This window comes from Hyaena hyaena, unplaced genomic scaffold (genome assembly GCF_003009895.1).
Source record: "Hyaena hyaena isolate Hyena2069 unplaced genomic scaffold, ASM300989v1 scaffold_1828, whole genome shotgun sequence".
NCBI lineage: Eukaryota > Metazoa > Chordata > Mammalia > Carnivora > Hyaenidae > Hyaena > Hyaena hyaena.
This window is the reverse complement of record NW_024082464.1, coordinates 155382-172707: the sequence shown is the minus strand read 5'-3', so window position 1 is coordinate 172707 and position 17326 is coordinate 155382. Positions and strand designations below refer to the sequence as shown.

At 35.2% G+C, this 17326-nt stretch overlaps 1 protein-coding gene across 2 annotated transcripts in view; it reads right to left on the bottom strand.

Annotated features, from left to right (window-relative positions):
* Positions 1-2124: 2124 nt before the first annotated feature.
* TAFA2 (TAFA chemokine like family member 2) overlaps positions 2125-17326 on the bottom strand; it is a 153560-nt gene continuing 138358 nt past the window's right edge. The window contains exons 4-5 of one of the 2 annotated variants that reach the window (XM_039224955.1): positions 9392-9448; positions 2125-4198 (exon numbers count right to left, since the gene is read on the bottom strand). In XM_039224955.1, the coding sequence (XP_039080886.1) occupies positions 9437-9448 (12 nt within the window). In that variant the 3' untranslated portion in view covers positions 2125-4198; positions 9392-9436. The remainder of the gene's footprint in view (positions 4199-9391; positions 9449-17326) is intronic. The other variant, XM_039224954.1, reaches the window with a different exon arrangement.

Below are 17326 nucleotides of genomic sequence, written 5' to 3'. Positions count from 1 at the left end.
AGTCCAAGCTCAGGCTCTCATTCCCTCTACCTTGATTATTTTACTCCTCTGTCATTTCTCTTCAAGTCCACAATCTCTCTTCTTTAAGATTCTTCATCACAGTTTTGTGACTAAAATTTATAAATACACAACTTTGGATATGCACTGCACTCCTCACCTAATGTCTAGAATAAAGCTCATAAATAAATAAATAAATAAAGTTCAGTCACTTTGTATAATAGAATTTCCAGAAAACGTTTGAGGACATAGTACCTATTTAGTAATTTGTAATATATTGAAAACATAAGAAAAAAATTAAGACAAATGTGTAATATTTAAAAGTCTTCTGTGCACCCATTTTCCCAAAGATAGCATAGTGCCATGCATATGGAAATCATTGAAAAAAATAATCTAGTGATTTGATTTTAAAATATTTTAAAGGCTAAACCCCAGGTACCCCAAAATGTAATCTAGCCAGATACATTTGTACCTACTAGGAATTTAGTAACTGTCAGTTAAATGCCAGATAACTGTAATGCCTACAGTACCTTTCACAGCTTCACACAGTTCAAATAAAAACAAGGAAGAAGAAATCTGGTACCACTACTCTTTTTCAAGAGCTCTATACCTACAGCCCTTACCTTGATAAAAATAGTAGTGCACCACTAGGAGTTCTCTCTGTGTGTGAGGGGACCAGGAGGCTGCCCAGTGTACTTCTCTGTTTTTTCCGTTTCTCCTCATGAAGTGTCTACTGTCATTCTAAATCACCCCACTCCAAAATAAGTCAGTAAAAGTGAGAAAGGGCAGAATGATTAAAACTACTATTTGATACTTTTGCATATATGGCTCTTTCATATGAATGTATCACTTATGAATTGAGAAAAGAATCAAAACTTTAAAAAGATCCAAGTTCCATTTAATCACTGTGCTATTAGTTCTTGTGTGTTATCAAAAGCCACAACCCAATGTACAGCATTGTGTGATAGCACAGGACTTGCTGAGGGAAATAGAAAACAGGATCAACCCCTTTTTTATTTCAACCTTAGATATAGGCTCTCAGTATTCCTCCTACCTATTTAAGTCAAAATTCTATTTGAAATCACATGTGGTACTGTCTGGTAATAAAACTGAAAGTTTCCATTAGGTAAAGCAATGAGAGTATATGAGAGTAAAGGAAAATAAAGCTAAAGGATGTTATTCTAAACATAGAGAACTTGAAAAACTTATTACAAATCAGTCACTCATTGACCATAGTCTATACTCTACTCCACACTACGGTGAATGTTTGACAAGTTAATTGAAAAGGATAAGATCTCTCTCTCTCTCTCTCCCCACCCCTACCCCCACACACACAGTGCATGTGAAACTGGTAAAATCTAAATAAGGTCTGTATTTGAGTTAAAAGTATTGTACCAATGTTAGTTTCCTTGTTTTGTAAGGTTTTAACACTAGAAAACAGTGGGGAAAGGGTACACAGAAGTTCTCTGTTCTTTCTTGTAACTTCTTTTGAATTTTAACTATTTTTAAAACTTGCTTTTTAAAACATTTAAAAGCTGGGCTGTAACCATACCTTATATTTTCATTAATATTTCCATATGTAATGAATTTCAAAGGATAAACAGCCTGTTAACAATTTGTGTAATTAGAACTTTGCATATTGGTAGCAAACATATAGCAGTTGTGTTCATAGTCAAGATGTGGGCAAGTAGCACAAGTGTAATATATGTTTTTCAGTTGTTTCCTAGCAAAGAAGCAAATCAGTTATTGGAACCTTGTGTAAATGGCAAGGTTTGCCATGGATTTTTATCAAAATGATATTGAAAATTTTATATAAGCTTTCCCATTAATTCAGAGATTTTCCTGAACAGTAACAGAAGGATTTTTAAAATAAAACACTAGAGGGGATCCTGGGTGGCTCAATGGGTTAAGCGTCTGACTTCAGGCTCATGTCATGATCTCATGGTTCATGAGTTGAGGCCCCACATCAGGCTCTATACTGACAGCTCAGAGCCTGGAGCCTGCTTCAGATTCTCTCTCCCTCTCTCTCTCAAAAATCAATAAACCTTAAAAAAATTTTTTTTTTATAAAACAGAATCAGAAAACAGATTCTCCAAATGTAACTCATGAAAGAGAGTCCATTTTATATCCCAATTTTATTTAACTTTTCTGAATAGTCACAACATTAATCTATGGGGGATAATCTAGTTAGTATAATTGAAATTCCATTTTTTTTCTATTGATATGCATGTGTTACACTTGTATATAATACAGAATTTCCAGTTTTGTTTTAAAGGACACATTTAAAAAACTGAGAAGCATGATCTACAATTTCAAACAAACCTAGGACAAATTCATAATTTCCAAAATAATATAGTTTTCTAACTCTGTTCCAAAGAAATTAATGATATAACTGATGCAAAAAGTCCAGCACAACTGTTCTTTCTTTCTGAATGCATACAGTCTTGAACTATTGTAAAATCTACTCAGAACCATCTAATTCATTTTATGCATAATTAAAATGGAGGGAAGAAGTAATTTCATTCCATGGATTTGTGGGGGCAGTATACTTTTTGATTGATTTAGTGTCAAAAGTATACTTTTAAAATTTAATTTTGAACAAGTTTTACACTTTTAATTTTTCTGCCCAGAGACATTCTGGGAAATGTATTAGTCTTTGAAATTTGTTACCTAAAGACCAAAATTCTCTAAGGTATGTCAGCTCCCATCATGGAAGCCAACATATAATTTATTGGCCATGTCAGTGAGTTTTAAAAATATGAAAGATATTCACATCGTCTCTAACATAATGGAACTTCTAATAGGACAGTTTTTGAAGTATCTTTCTATTAGTCTAAGATTAGTAAGCAAAGAAGTCTTTCCCTTTACATCCCTATTACAGAATGGCTATGAGATTTCAATTCTTCCTTCACATAACAAATGAAACAAATGTAGTATAAAATTATACATTCTGTAATAACTTAGGGAAAAAGTACATACATGTTTAAGGCCTTTAAATATTTGTAAGACTTTCCTGTAGAACTGAAAGACAGAAATGTTAAAATGACTATGAAAATGAGGACAGAACTGACCAAAGAAATTGTTTGAATGGGATAATTATAAGCAAATATTTATAAAGAAAAATGAATAATTCTATTAACAGACTGAACAAACAAATATATAAGCATTCAAACAGTCATTGGGAGCGAGCAAGGGACAGTCTATTAAAATGATATAAAGGATAGTTAAAAAATTACTAGAAGAAATATAAGTGAGTAACACTCAAGCTAAGAAATCAGAAACCCACATGCATCCCTGACAATTTTTGAAACTGAAGGCTACCTACATACTTGACTGCTCACTGCTGGAGTGAAGGAAAAAAGTAATCACAAACATGAAGGGAAAAGCCCACTTAAAAGAAAACTGAAAGGGAGAGTACTCTAGAAGTACAAAATAGTATATAATGAAAATGGAAATTCAGTTCTAACTACTACCTATTTGACAGATAGCTGCAGCAGAATGTTAGCCTTGGGGAAACATGTCAGCTTGTCTATACATTCTTATATGATTGATGTATTCAGATAACTATTACTTGCCAACGATAATTATTATCAATGGATATATATTTCCATTCCTTTAACAAAAGCAACTTTAAGATGTTAAAACATGAAGGCTTTCAGAGCTCCAAGATTAGGATACAAATAAAATTGTCTCAGTCTACACCATGCCAGAGAAGTTCGCAAAGGAAATATCAGTAAAGCCGGGTGCAGTCCCACTAGCCAGTGAACACAGGACCGGACCCAGGAACACATCCATGGCAGAAGGCTGGTGCACTTGGCAGACTTTCAGAAACAAGAAAACCAGTCACAATCGAAGCCAAACACCCAAAAGGTGAGTGTCTCTGACATCACTTGGAAACACAAACTCTTCAGATGACATCTTCAAATTCTTTAAGCAAGTGCAATTTTACAGGTTGAACACAGTTCAAATCTGACAATATCTTCATGGCATAGAAGTTCATGTCAAGCTTTTTTAAAGTCTTGGTTTCAAGAAGAGGCTGATTATGAGCCATGAAATCCCTTGGAAATAAGGCTCTGGAATGCCTCTTGTGAGTGGTATAAAAATCTCCCTTCAAGATCACCTCAGGAATGAAGTTTCTGTGCATATGTTGAATGTAATCAGGCTTGAGGATCACTTGATTTATCCTTGGTTAGTGGGTTACCTACAAAGGAAGAAGAAAATATAATCATTTTAGAGCAAGGCTATAATCTTAAAACTTCAAACACAATTTAGTATTAGAAATTAATAGAGAACTCAAAACTATAAGATTTGCTTTATCAAAATGTTAAATTTTTAAAGGCTACCATATTCAGGTGTCAGGCCACCTTATAAAAACACATCATTTCTTTCTATTTATCATCTCACAATCATCTTTTTAGAGCCACTGGTGCAACTTTTCAAATGACTGCAACTGTGACAAAGAAGATCTTAACTGGTGATGTTACCCATCTCAAACACAAAGAATGATTCTGGAATCTTTGTTCTTTGTACAGGCTTGGAAGACATAATCCAGATATCATAAATACATTATGCCAGGCATCAGTAAAAAAAAGATCTTTGTTCACAGGAATACAATCAGACCACATTTTCTAGAAAGTCGTTGGGCCTTCACTCCCTAAAATCCATTCTTGAAATAGTTTAAACCATGACTGCTTACTTGACTCAATTATGTTTCAGAAAATTTAACTGTTAAATGAGGAGAAAAGAAATATCTGGGGAGAAAAACAATGATTGTACAATGTTTTACCAAGTTTTAAAGGTGTCAAAAGTTCTCAAAAATTTGATTAGAGTCATATTAATGTTATTATAAATATCACTGAGGGAGATCCACATTGGCTTTTCACAATAATAAACATCTAGAATACTTGATACCTCTATCTTTCTATAGATGCATGCATGTGGATGATAGATGGATATAGAGACAGATTTCTGCTGTTTCAATGAATTTCTAGGTATACTCTTAATATCAAGGTATTTAGAGTTGTATAATTGTTCTTTTCAAGCAATGGTTATAACAAAAAGTGAATCCTTGAAAGTTACTGTGGATACTTTGATTTTATTCCATTAAATTATATAATTACTCATTTTTTCATTAGACATTTACAGAAATATTTTTTTAATCAACTATGAAAAAGACAAACAGTAAGCAAAATAATCCAGCTCTGGCTCTAACATGGCTAGTCTCAAATTATTCTACGAAAGGAAGATATAAAATTCAAAAAAGTATTTTCGGCATGGAGGCAGCCATCTTATTTGTGTCTCTTTGGTCAACTGTCCTTACCAAGGAAGAAGCCTCTGCTTGCATATTTAAAACTTCATGCTCCCATGCACAGAGGAACTATGGAAGGAACTGAACTAAGGATGGAAGGATACAAACACAGAAAGGGCCTACTGACATCTAGAGATGCTTGGAGCAGGGGCTATCTTAGGTAGAGCAGCAATCTCATTATCAGTTTGTCTTCCACTTAGTGGTCACTTTACAGAAGTTCTGTGAATAGCTCCCAATTTGAGTGTTAGTGTTAAGGACAACATGGAAAGAAAATATGAATGTCTCTACAGACATTAATGGAGTGATTGATAGCTGATCATCATGAAAAACACAGAAACTTCATGACAGACTTTCTTGATAAACACTGATTTAACAGTCTTAGATTGCCATTGCCTGAGTAAGATTGCCGCTTGCCTTTTCTGAAGATTCTCCTCTTAGTAGGAAGAATTATGAAGCATAATAAGGAATTATATTTATTTCCAAACTCGTGCCAGGGAAAGAGAGGAATTGAGAAGGAGAGGGACTGAGAGAGAACAAAAAGGTTAGCCTCAGCAGGGATTCAGCACAGGCATCTGGAGAGACGTGGTGTGGTGGCTCCATGAGAGCAAGTGGCCAGTCCTCCTACGTTATGTCAAGCCCTAGTTATAAGTTATCTCTTTGTGGGTATAGTAGATGCATTCTTCTATCTTCATTGCAAGCTAAGCATTTCATCCTACTAGGTTATATAAAGCTGGGGAGTGATTCTCTCACTATTTATGTATTAAAGCTTTGTTTTCACTTTGTCTTTTAAAAATAGACACTCAAGTTTATAGCACAATACCAAAGGTTTATATACCTAGAACAAATTTTTCCTCTATTTCAGTAGACATATATGTGTACATATAGACACATATAGACAATTCATATCCTAAGAATATCATAAATGGACACTTTTATTCTATTTCTATCAACTAAAATAATTGCTAGAAGATGAAAATTTAAATATGACAAAGAATTATCTAAATAAGCATGGACTGAAACCTGACTAAAATGACTTTTTCTCATCCCAGTTTTACACAATACTCCTATTTGGTTAATCCTAAAAATATCTTAGCACATTTTATGAGATGAAGCTAGGGCTCAAGTGGACTATCTGTTTTAGATTAATTTTTGTAGGGGTGCCTTGGTGGCTCAGTCAGTTAAGCATCTAACTTTGGCTCAGGTCATGATCTCACGGCTTGGGGGGTTCAAGCCCCATGTTGGGCTCTATGCTGACAGCTCAGAGCCTGGAGCCTGCTTGAGATTCTGTGTCTCCCTCTCTCTCTGCCCCTCTTCTGCTCACACTCTGTTTCTTTCACTCTCGAAAATAAATACTAAAAAAATTATAGATTTAATTTCTGTACATTTCTCTGATCCAATAATTGGTTTGGCATGTGGAGTTCTGCAATAAGGTCAGTGTGGCAATAACGGTCACAATGGATGTGTCATGCTACCTCTGGGCCCCTCAGTTTTCCCCAATGTAAAACGGTTGCTGTGAAGATCAAATAATGTAATGTCTATGAAAATGCCTAGCTTTGGGCACCTGGGTGGTTCAATCAGTTGAGCATTCAACTCTGGGTCTCAGTTCAGATCATAATCTCATGGTTGTGAGATCGAGCCTCAAGTCAGCTCCATGATGGGCATGGAGCCTGCTTGGGATTCTCTTTCTCTCCACTGTCTCTTCTCTCCCTCCCTCCCCCCACCCCCAGAAGAGAGAGAGAGAGAGAGAGAGAGAGAGAGAGAGGAAGAAAATACCTAGCTTTGCCAACTCTGAAGTAGTATAATGAAAGGTATTTTTTAATGTACTAAAAGCACAATGAGAGGATCACATTAATAGCCAAATTAGAGGACTGCTCTTACAGAATTCAAACAAAGGCTAACTACTTGTCCTTTTCAATGTAATATAAATATGAACAAGTGTGAGCACATATCAGCACCCTCCTTGATACCCTCCATGTTTGTACCAAATGAAATGGCAAAACCAAAGATTTAAAAACATAAAGATGATTTTGAATGTAGGTACATTATCACTAGTTTTAATCACCTAACACTCAAGACTCAGTAAGATTTTAAAATGAAATTGTCTAAAACGTAACACAAACAACTCAACCTGTTTATGATTTAATGTGCTTCTTAAACAAGTCCAAGTTATTTAAGTCAATTCTGGCAAGTCAGTTGGGAAACAAGTGCCATTTTACCCGTTGTAGATGATAAACTAGAACTTCCTGATATGCAAGGGTTGTTTAAGCAACATTTATACACGCTAACATTTTAAAATGTCGCTCTCATTTAAAATTAATTTTTAATACACTACATTAAGCATTGCCTTGTTTTCAGAACTCAAATATTGCTCTTTTCACTCAAGCTATGTCTCTTGGAAGAGGCCAATAGTAAAAAGTTTTAGCTGGTAAGGAGGATTTTCAGCAAGTTTCTAGTATCTAAAAGCAGGAGGTTGCAATAAAACCATCCTTACAGGATTGGAAATAGCATTTGCTACCATAAATGCACTGTCTTTTGGTTCTGAAGGCAATAGATATAAAATACTGCATAAGGGAGAGAAATGGTCCTACAATCATTATAGTTTTGCCTTGAGCTTCATACACTTTAATCACCACCTCAGTGAATTTGTCTTTCCAAAGGCACTGTTTCACACAACTGTTCCTTTTTCTGTAAATCTTATTTGTGTGTGCTGCACACTAGCCAGTTCAGCACTACTTCAGAACTACTTAGCCACTTCAGAAACTACTTAGCAGCTGAACACATGCCAAAGGTAATAATAATAATAATAACAATAAATAATGGCAGCTTTTCTAGTCACAAAAACAAAGTTATCTTGATAATGATCCACGAGGATGAAACTTACCTAACACTAAACAAAAAGCACTAATTCTTTAAGAATTATCCCCCTTTTTAATCCATCCATTTATTTCTCCCAGTCTAACAAATCTGTTATAGGATCCTGATTAGCTTTCTCAAAAGCTTGATGCTAAGACCACATTCTTTAAATATACTCACCAATTTAATTAGAGAAAACAGAACCAGGTAATGGCATATATAACATTAGTTAAGTTTGAAATTAAGTGAAGTCAAGTATTTTATACTGTTTCTATTTTATATTTTGAACACTATGAAGTATCTCTGCCTATCTTCAAGATAAATTAGAAAGGCTCAAAAGAAAATTCAAGAATCTATCCTGTCCCCAAGTGTGAAAGATGTTTTTATAAAGTTCTTAAAATAATTATATTCATGGAATCTATAATTCCTTCCTCCTCCCCCGCCCCAAGACTTTCTGCCTGCATTATCAGGAGGAGACAACACACTATGATGAGAGGCGTGACAAATAGTGTGGTCTCCGTGGGCATGTAGACTGAGTTCAGATCTCTGCCTTAGCAATTTCTCACACTTTGAGGCTGAAGAAGTTATTTGAACTCCCTGAGTCCTAGCCTCCCTGAATGTAATATGAGAATTGTATTATGGGGCGCCTGGGAGGCTCAGTCAGTTAAGCGTCCCACTTCAGCTCAGGTCATAATCTTGTGGTTCATGGGTTCCAGCCTTGCGTCGGGCTCTGTGCTGACAGCCAGCTCAGAGCCTGGAGCCTGTTTCAGATTCCGTATCTCCCTCTCTCTCTAGCCCTCCCCTGTTCATGCTGTCTCTCTCTCTCTCTCTCAGAAATAAATAAAAATTTAAAAAATTAAAAAAAGAAAATTGTATTATCATCAGGCCTCATACATTTGCTATTGTGGTTAAATACGATAATCACTTGAAAGTCTCCAGGTAAATGCTTTTTAAATTATAACAGGTGGTAGTAGTGGTAATTCCCAAACATGACACAAAAGATGATACATAGGATAACTATTGGAGGCAGCATTACTGCTTATTTCTCTGTAAGTATTGATTTCAAGTTAATTTTTCGTGTCTTCTAGAAACTGATCTTGCAGTTATTCATTTCATATTCTTGGTAATCATAAAAATCATAGAAAGAGGGAAGCACGACCATTTAGCCTGCTTCAGGAATGAGACTATCTTTTCAGATGAGGTGATACAGAGGAGCAGGTTAAAAGAATGTACCTGAGGCCAGGCTTCCTAGGTTCAGTGCTCAGTTCTGTTGATAACTCAGTGTGTGACCTTGAGTAAAACAGGGATAATATTAGTACCTACATCATAAGGTTGTATGAACTGAGGAGCAAATAAATTAATAGGTCAAGTGATTAGAACAATGTTAGGCACATAATAAACACTATTTAAATGGTAACTATTATTCACACATACACACACACTTCCAGGTATCTGAATGCAATGAATTCTTAGTTTTTGTTACTGATTATTTCTGATCATACATCACTAGTCTTTATAGATGCATAATTCCTTTCTTTTTTATTATTTCTTTGTCTTTTGCATCAGATATTGCATACAGAACAAATATTTAGTAAATAAGGAATAAATATGTGGCGATATTTCCAAAAGGAGTTGGTAGGTTTAAATAGAGTGCATGTCCCGTCTTCATCATACAGCTACTTAATAACATCACAACAGGCACCATGTAAACTAACATTCTGATAAAATAAATTTAACTTATTTGATAAGAGTAAACAGAAAGCTAGAATATCTTTATAATCCTAAAAGCTGATTTTAATGAACTTTCTCTTGCATGGAATATAATTGCTGCTTCACTGCAAATGTATTTTTTTAATGTAGCTCTTACAAGTACAGGAATTAAGCTCTTGCGTTACTTTTTGTATACTGAATGTTCAATTAAAACATCATTACTCTGCAGTAGCAGGTTTTCTCATTTAAACTAGAGAAAAGCTACCACTGAGCTGGTCATACTGTACATGAATGCACAAGTCTTATCTTAAAGCACCTGATATAATGAGGTATTACAAAATGAAAGACACCTGTCTGTCTAGGATAATCATTCAAAAGCAAGCTGATCAGACAGGTTTTAGGTATAGATAAGGCACTACAAGGCAATGACATATGAATCATCTTTATAAATATACCTACCTATATTTAAGAAAAAAAACAACTAAGGCTGTATTTTACTTTCTTGGCAATGGAGGTGATTCCTATAGCCATGAAAACTGTTGGATTTTCATGCCATAGTTTAATTTTCCCTCCTAAGAATGTCTGGTGCTGGCTTGACCTGAACATTTAACATTTGAGGCACCAAAAGCCATCTGTATAATACTTTAGCTAGGGTCAGCATTTCTACTAAATGACTTTGTTATCTGCCCTATAAATTCTCAGAAAACTCTAAAAGCCTTGGATGGTTGGGAGGATAGTCATTTCAAACAATAGCATTGCCCTAGATAGCTGGTAATATTTAGGCATAATATATGTGGGTACCAGTGTGGAAGCAGAAAATGACGTACAATCTAACTGGACTTCTGGAAAGAAGCAAAGTAACCAAACATAACTGAGGAGAAGTGGCCTTATTTGGATAAGAGTTTTATACTAGTGTTACTACCTGCTAGTTTTAGAACATTGGACAAGCCACTTAAAAATCTTTGAATCTCTGGGGCTTATATCTGCCAGGTGAGTCTGTTGGACTAAATGAGCTTCTAATTCCCTTCTAACCCCAAACTACTATGACTTTTCTTAAGAAGCACTAATTCCAAATGGGATAAAACTTTATTCTGATTACCTAAGTTCACTGGTGGTACAACCACTGTGTAGATCATTTTTCTAAGAAGCCTATTCATTATATTAGAATGCAGAACTAGTAAGCTTTTACCACAAACACAACATCTGTCACTAGCTTTCAGCTTCCTATGCTGTGTAAATGAAGATCTTGACTGGAAATGAATCTTTTGAACAGATGGACCTGCCCTATTTCTTAAAACTTTGATAGCTATACAGTGCGCCTGCCATGAACTCTTCTACGTGACTCATGAAAGCAGATGACTGTTTGCACTGCCATTTATGCACATTCATCTCCTCAAAAGCAGATCAACGGATTCTGCCTGAATGACATTCACTGCTAGCAAAACAAAACATTCTCTGATTTCACTTTGGATAGTTAATAAATTCCTTTGGGACATCAAGGATATTTAAGACTTTCCTTCTCCTGGGGCCCCTGTACACAACTTGTATTTATTCCAGAACTATCCCAAAAATGAAGATAATTCTGAAAGACAACAATATAATGCAATCCAGTTATGTTTCTCTCAAAAACATTTGAAAGTCCTTAAAAGGGGAAAACAATTATTTTGAATACTTGTAGGAATTCTGAGTAGACTTAAAAATATTCCATGTAAGCACAGTTCCCACATTTTTAGAAACGGTGGAGATTATGAACTCAATCAGAAGGTACTTTACCTGCTAAATTTGATATTGGGTTCATTTTTTAGATTCACCTCTAATTTATAAAGGAGTCATGTGAATTGATAGTTTATATCCACTTTCTGACATAAAGTCTTACTAAACATTTAAATCTGCTCAAGGATTGCACTTCTCAAGAATTTCAGCTTCACTGCAAATTCAAAAGGTGAATTTAAGAAAAGTGGAGTTGGAGGGGCGCCTGGGTGGCTTAGTCGGTTAAGCGTCCGACTTTCGCTTAGGTCATGGTCTCGCGGTTCTTGGGTTCGAGCCCCGTCGGGCTCTGTGCTGACTGCCAGCTCAGAGCCTGGAGCCTGTTTCAGTCTGTGACTCCCTCTCTCTCTGACCCTCCCCTGCTCACGCTGTCTCTCTCTCTCTCTCCTAGAAATAAATAAAAATATTAAAAAAAAAAAAAGATAAGTGGAGTTGGAGAGAAGGGCTGAAACTAGAGATTACTAAGAAGAATATTTTCTCTGAGCTTCCTAGATGGCTTCAGTCATAAATACAAATGGCTCTTAGTAACAACCTTTCCTGGATTTACCTGTCTGAATAAAGACTGTGTTTTTGTCACTTGGAGAAGAACTTGGTGTAACTTGTACAGAGCCAGGACCATGCCTGAAGCAGCACAATTGCCCTCCTCCCCAGCCCTGTCCTTTTCCATAATATTACATTAGAAATTATCCTTCCATATGTGGTAGATCTTGGGGAAAAAAATTGCTTTCTGTAAGTTCCAAAACTAGAATGTATTTTCTGAAAAGCAGGGTAATATAGTCAGTAATGTTTAATATATTGGGTCCTTTTGTTTCTGCCCTTCTTTTTCTCAGTTATATTCTTCCCTGGGTTTCTTTTTTTCTTTTTAAATAATAGTCACAGTTCAGTAGTTTCAAATTCCCAAAGTTGATCAAAATATGAATCTTTAGCTATTTCTAATAGCTTAGATGCTAATTTGATATAGCTGATTCAATTATAGGGCAATTTAACTATATAAAGATTGGACCATTAAGTAAGAACATTATCTTCATTTGGGCTCAGTACTTTCCATGTTAACTTGTGCATTAATAGGCAGGTTGAACACTAACAGAGGTCCACTAATACGCCCAAAGCTTCATATTACCCATTTTCTATGCTTGGAAAAGCAATATCAACTGCAGGGCCACTGTAGGTGACAGTATTAGGTTCACCTCCTTGTGACAAAGTTGTTTAATTTGTGGGCCTCATATTAGTTCAAAGAGTGATGCCCCCTCCTTATTTCTATAAAAGATAGTTCAACGCCTTTCTTTACTGAGTACTGAGACAATTCTTTGCCTTCTGATTGCTAAAGCTGTACCAAGTTCATCTTTCCCCCTGAAATCAGGAGCGTCTGGAATGCTAATGGTAACTATAAGAAAGAGTAGGTTACAGTTTAATCCTGCAACACAGTGTACACACCTGCTGCTCTGTGAGAAATAAACCAAGACGAGAGCTCATTTCAGGAGATGTTTTGAATCTTTACTCCTCAACGAAACTTCTGTCCCTTCCTTAGAATCCGACCAACACTCGGATTCACCACACTAGTGCTCCAACATGGAGCCAGAATATTTTTGAGTGTGGAAAAATCAAAAATTGTCATCAGGCACAGCAGAAACCTTCTCTTTCTACTTCTCCATTCGAACTTGAAGAGTTTTACACGTTTGCCTAAGGAACAAACACATGTCAGGTACTCCACTGTTCAACAGATTATTACAGGAAGCAAACCTGGGAGAAAGGGAACATTTCAACAAACATAAAGGGACAGCGAGACAATAACTTCCTTTATGTCCATAATAGTTCACAATGGAGATAGGTTTGCATGTCTCCTAGAGGATAACAAACTCTAAAGAACATTCTTTTTATTTCAGAAAGACACATACTCATAAATGGGACCCAAAATTAAAAAAAGGTTTTATGAGAAATTGATACAAAAATAGCAAGAATTTCTTGTGAATATTTTGAAATGCATTCTGCACAAACTTAATTGAAAAGTTCATTAAAGTCAAGGGAGAAAGTATATAGAAATTAGTACACCATCATTTTAACATAAAAGGGCAAAAACTATGCAAATAGTATTATGTAGTAATATTCAATTACAATTCAAAGATTTAATATTCAGTCTTTCCTGAATAGCCATGTCTACAGTAATTTGTGATTTTGCTAAATCTAAACCTAAATAGTACACAATTTAATGCTGATAAATGGGGACAAGTCATTTAACCAATGTATAGGTCTAGCCACCCATAGGTATTCATAAGCCAGCTTTGTTATTCTCTGCTCATCAACAGTGTAATCCTCATTAACAGTCTGAATGGTATCCATGATATTTTATAGATATAGATTTGCAAAGGTTTGTTTTATAATCTCTTTCCCAAAGTATTCCAGAGATATCAAACATGTACTGTTTGAATTTCAAATATTTGAATAATATTTGAGAGTATAACATGAATAACAATAATAAATAATCCTATGAAGGAGTGGCTAGCAATTTAGAATCAGACAATAGAAGGTTTTGGTAATATGAATCAGAAGAACATTTCCTACATAAATCTGAGAGTTCAGGATAGTTAAAACCAATAGCAAGGGGAAAAAACAATAATGTTATAATATAAAAAAAGTATCGCCCAGTTTGAAAAAAAATGGAGTCTTTGAGTAATAAGAACACCTTGTCCCCATCACACCTAGACCTCTCCCTACCTGCCTGGAAAATGCTAGACTAAAATGATGGCCTGAGAAATAATGGAAATTTTGAGTCCCGGTCATCATAAGTACTTGATTTTATCCAGACAGGTCAGAGCCAATGCAGTCATAAAGTGGGTCAGTGTCATGACTTGCCATAGACACTTCTGACAAAGGATGAAGCTGGAGGAAATTTACAGGAGCTTCATATCAATCCACCTACATTCATCTCTCCATCTTCGCAATCCCTTCAGAGATAAATAAGCTCATCTCTAGTCATAACTAACTGTTTAATACTCATAGGACTTGATATGCCCCTTCATATCTCCTTATCTATGTATACATTTTTACCTTTGCCTGAAATCTCTTCCTTCAAACCTCAGAAGCAATGTTACCACTTCATAGTTCACAAGCCCTTGTGATTCATCCAGTCAGCACTTTGTCCATACATCTATTATAAGACATATCTCATTATATTATGATTATTTGGTAATCTCTGTTTCTCACACTAAACTACGATATATTAGAAAAGAAGATATTTAGCATACATTTTGTTTCCTCAGTGCTAAGCAGCATTCCAGGCACATGAATGATGCCTAATATTTATCAAATGAAAGACTGAAATGATGGATGGGTGGGTGGATGGATAAATGAACAAATGAATGAATGAATATAAAAGGAAAGTGATACATAATTTCAGGAGAAGGAAAGCTAGAGTTACTATTTTGATTCTCTGCAAATAGCTAGGGGAATGATGAAGTGACCACAAAGGTCACTTCCTCCATTTTTTATTATTTTAGGATTATTCCCATGATTCTGTGGTTTCAGAATTTGAAATTATAGATATGCATGGGTCTTGACATCAGTTTCACATTTGCACCTTGGATATTTAAATTTATTCTCACTTGGAAAAGGTCTGATTTTTAAAACAAAATTAATTCATGAAAATAATAATGCAAGAAGATAATAGCAATGTGTGATGCTTTAATTGGTATTAGACTAACCACTTGGGATGTGGAAAATGTCCAAATAGATACATCAAGGTTGATTCTGGCATACTCATTACAGTTAACATTTCAGTTAGAAATTATCCTAATTTTTTTTTTTAAATGCACTTCTCTCCTGAGTAATTTCCATACTGCTGCTTAACACTGTCAGGAAAATTTTCTCATGAAATATTCTGTGGTGACAATTATCCCACACCTAAGTATTACATGCTCACTTGACATCAGGTATGGTGGTACAAATGAAATACCATAAAATTTCTTATAATGGAGAAGAGTAAACAAATATCACAATGATTGATTCACTTCCAAAATGATATTGTGCATTCAGTCTCTCTCTTTCGTACACTGATTATATACTCTATTTAGTTCAGGATGCCTGACCCCTCCCCCCACTTTTTTTTCAAATATAGAGGCAAGAAGATTTTTTGTTTTTGTTTTTGAAAGAAAGAGAGAGCAAGTGTGTGCAAATGAGGAAGGGGCAGAGGGAGAGGGAGAGAGAGAATCTTAAATAGGCTCCACACCTAGCTTGAGCCTGATGCAGGGCTCAATCTCATGACTGTGAGTCTAAATCAAGAGTAACACACTTCATGGACTGAACCACCCAGGCACCTCTAGACGCTAGTGTTTTAGAAGGCAAAGAGAAGTTGATTTTTGCTTAGTGAAATGCAGCAGACTCCATTTTCTGGTCTAGACTAGAATGCCAAAGACAGCTGACCCTTCTCATGGAAACCTCACCCTTTCTTTTGCCTCCACCTCTCAGATCATAATTACTGGAACCAATAAACAGTTTCGTGGACATTTATGTTCTCTTGTAACCCTCAGAATTATTATTTGAGACTAACTCCATTTACTATTTACAATTATTAGGCCTTGTTATTAATTACTTATCTCCAATTTACAGTTGAAAAAACTGAAGTTCAGATAAATTAAGCGAAACTTCTAGAAGATGCATCTAAGCAGTAAGTGCTAGTCTAGGGACTGAGATCCTCATTCTAGAGCTTCAAACCTACTGAAATAGGTCCTATATATCTGGTTCTTCCATTTATTTGACTAATATTTATTAAGCATACTAAGTAGCAGTACACTTGGGATAACTATATTTTCTAGTTTGACTCATAGTCCTGACTTACATCTGTTGTCCTGACTTCCTGTTGGGCTTATCTTGGAAATACATCCTATTATGGACAATAAATTATATCTTCATTCCTATAGAGTACTCATCTTTACTATGGAAATTTGAATTTTAGTAAACAGATACTCAATGTTGAAACCTTAAAGCTGCGAATGAATCATTCTCTAGTACAGGAATTTCAGCCACTGTGATTGCAAAAAGGGGAATATTTCTTGAAGCATAAAACATTTCTGAAACCTATTAAATCATATCAAGTTGGCAGTAAATTTTTAAGGCTGGCATTGAGGAAGGGTTCCTAGATGTAGCCCTGTACTAACTTCTTCAACTTTTCTATCATAAAAATGAGACATTGAGGTTGTAATATGAAAGACTGACTATAACATTATCCGTTACTATTGCAATCCAAGGTCATGAACTCAGAATCAAATTAAAGCCATGGTGCACACTGTTACCTTTGAGATAGAAGATTCATTATAACAAAGAGGTCAAAAGAAGCTCCTTACAAAATCTAGATATATTTTAAAACACTAATACTTTCTTAAGTATGGGGTTCACTGGATATTATTTGTTATTTCTATTGCACCATAATGAAAAATATTTTAATGGCATCTTCCTAATTTTGAGTAAAAGTGAAAAGTGATCATTGTGAATTTCAACTTCCTTTATTTTTTTTCCTTTTCTTTACCATGAATAATTAAAGTTGGCTAAGAGGTAGTGTGTCCTACATATATTGAAAGTTCATCTACTAATGATGATAATAACGAAAATAATAAATTTAAGATTTTCAGAGAGTCAGGCAAGCAGTAATTAGAAGTAATTGTTAAGAGCATGGGTTAAGAGCATCATGCAGCCTGGCTT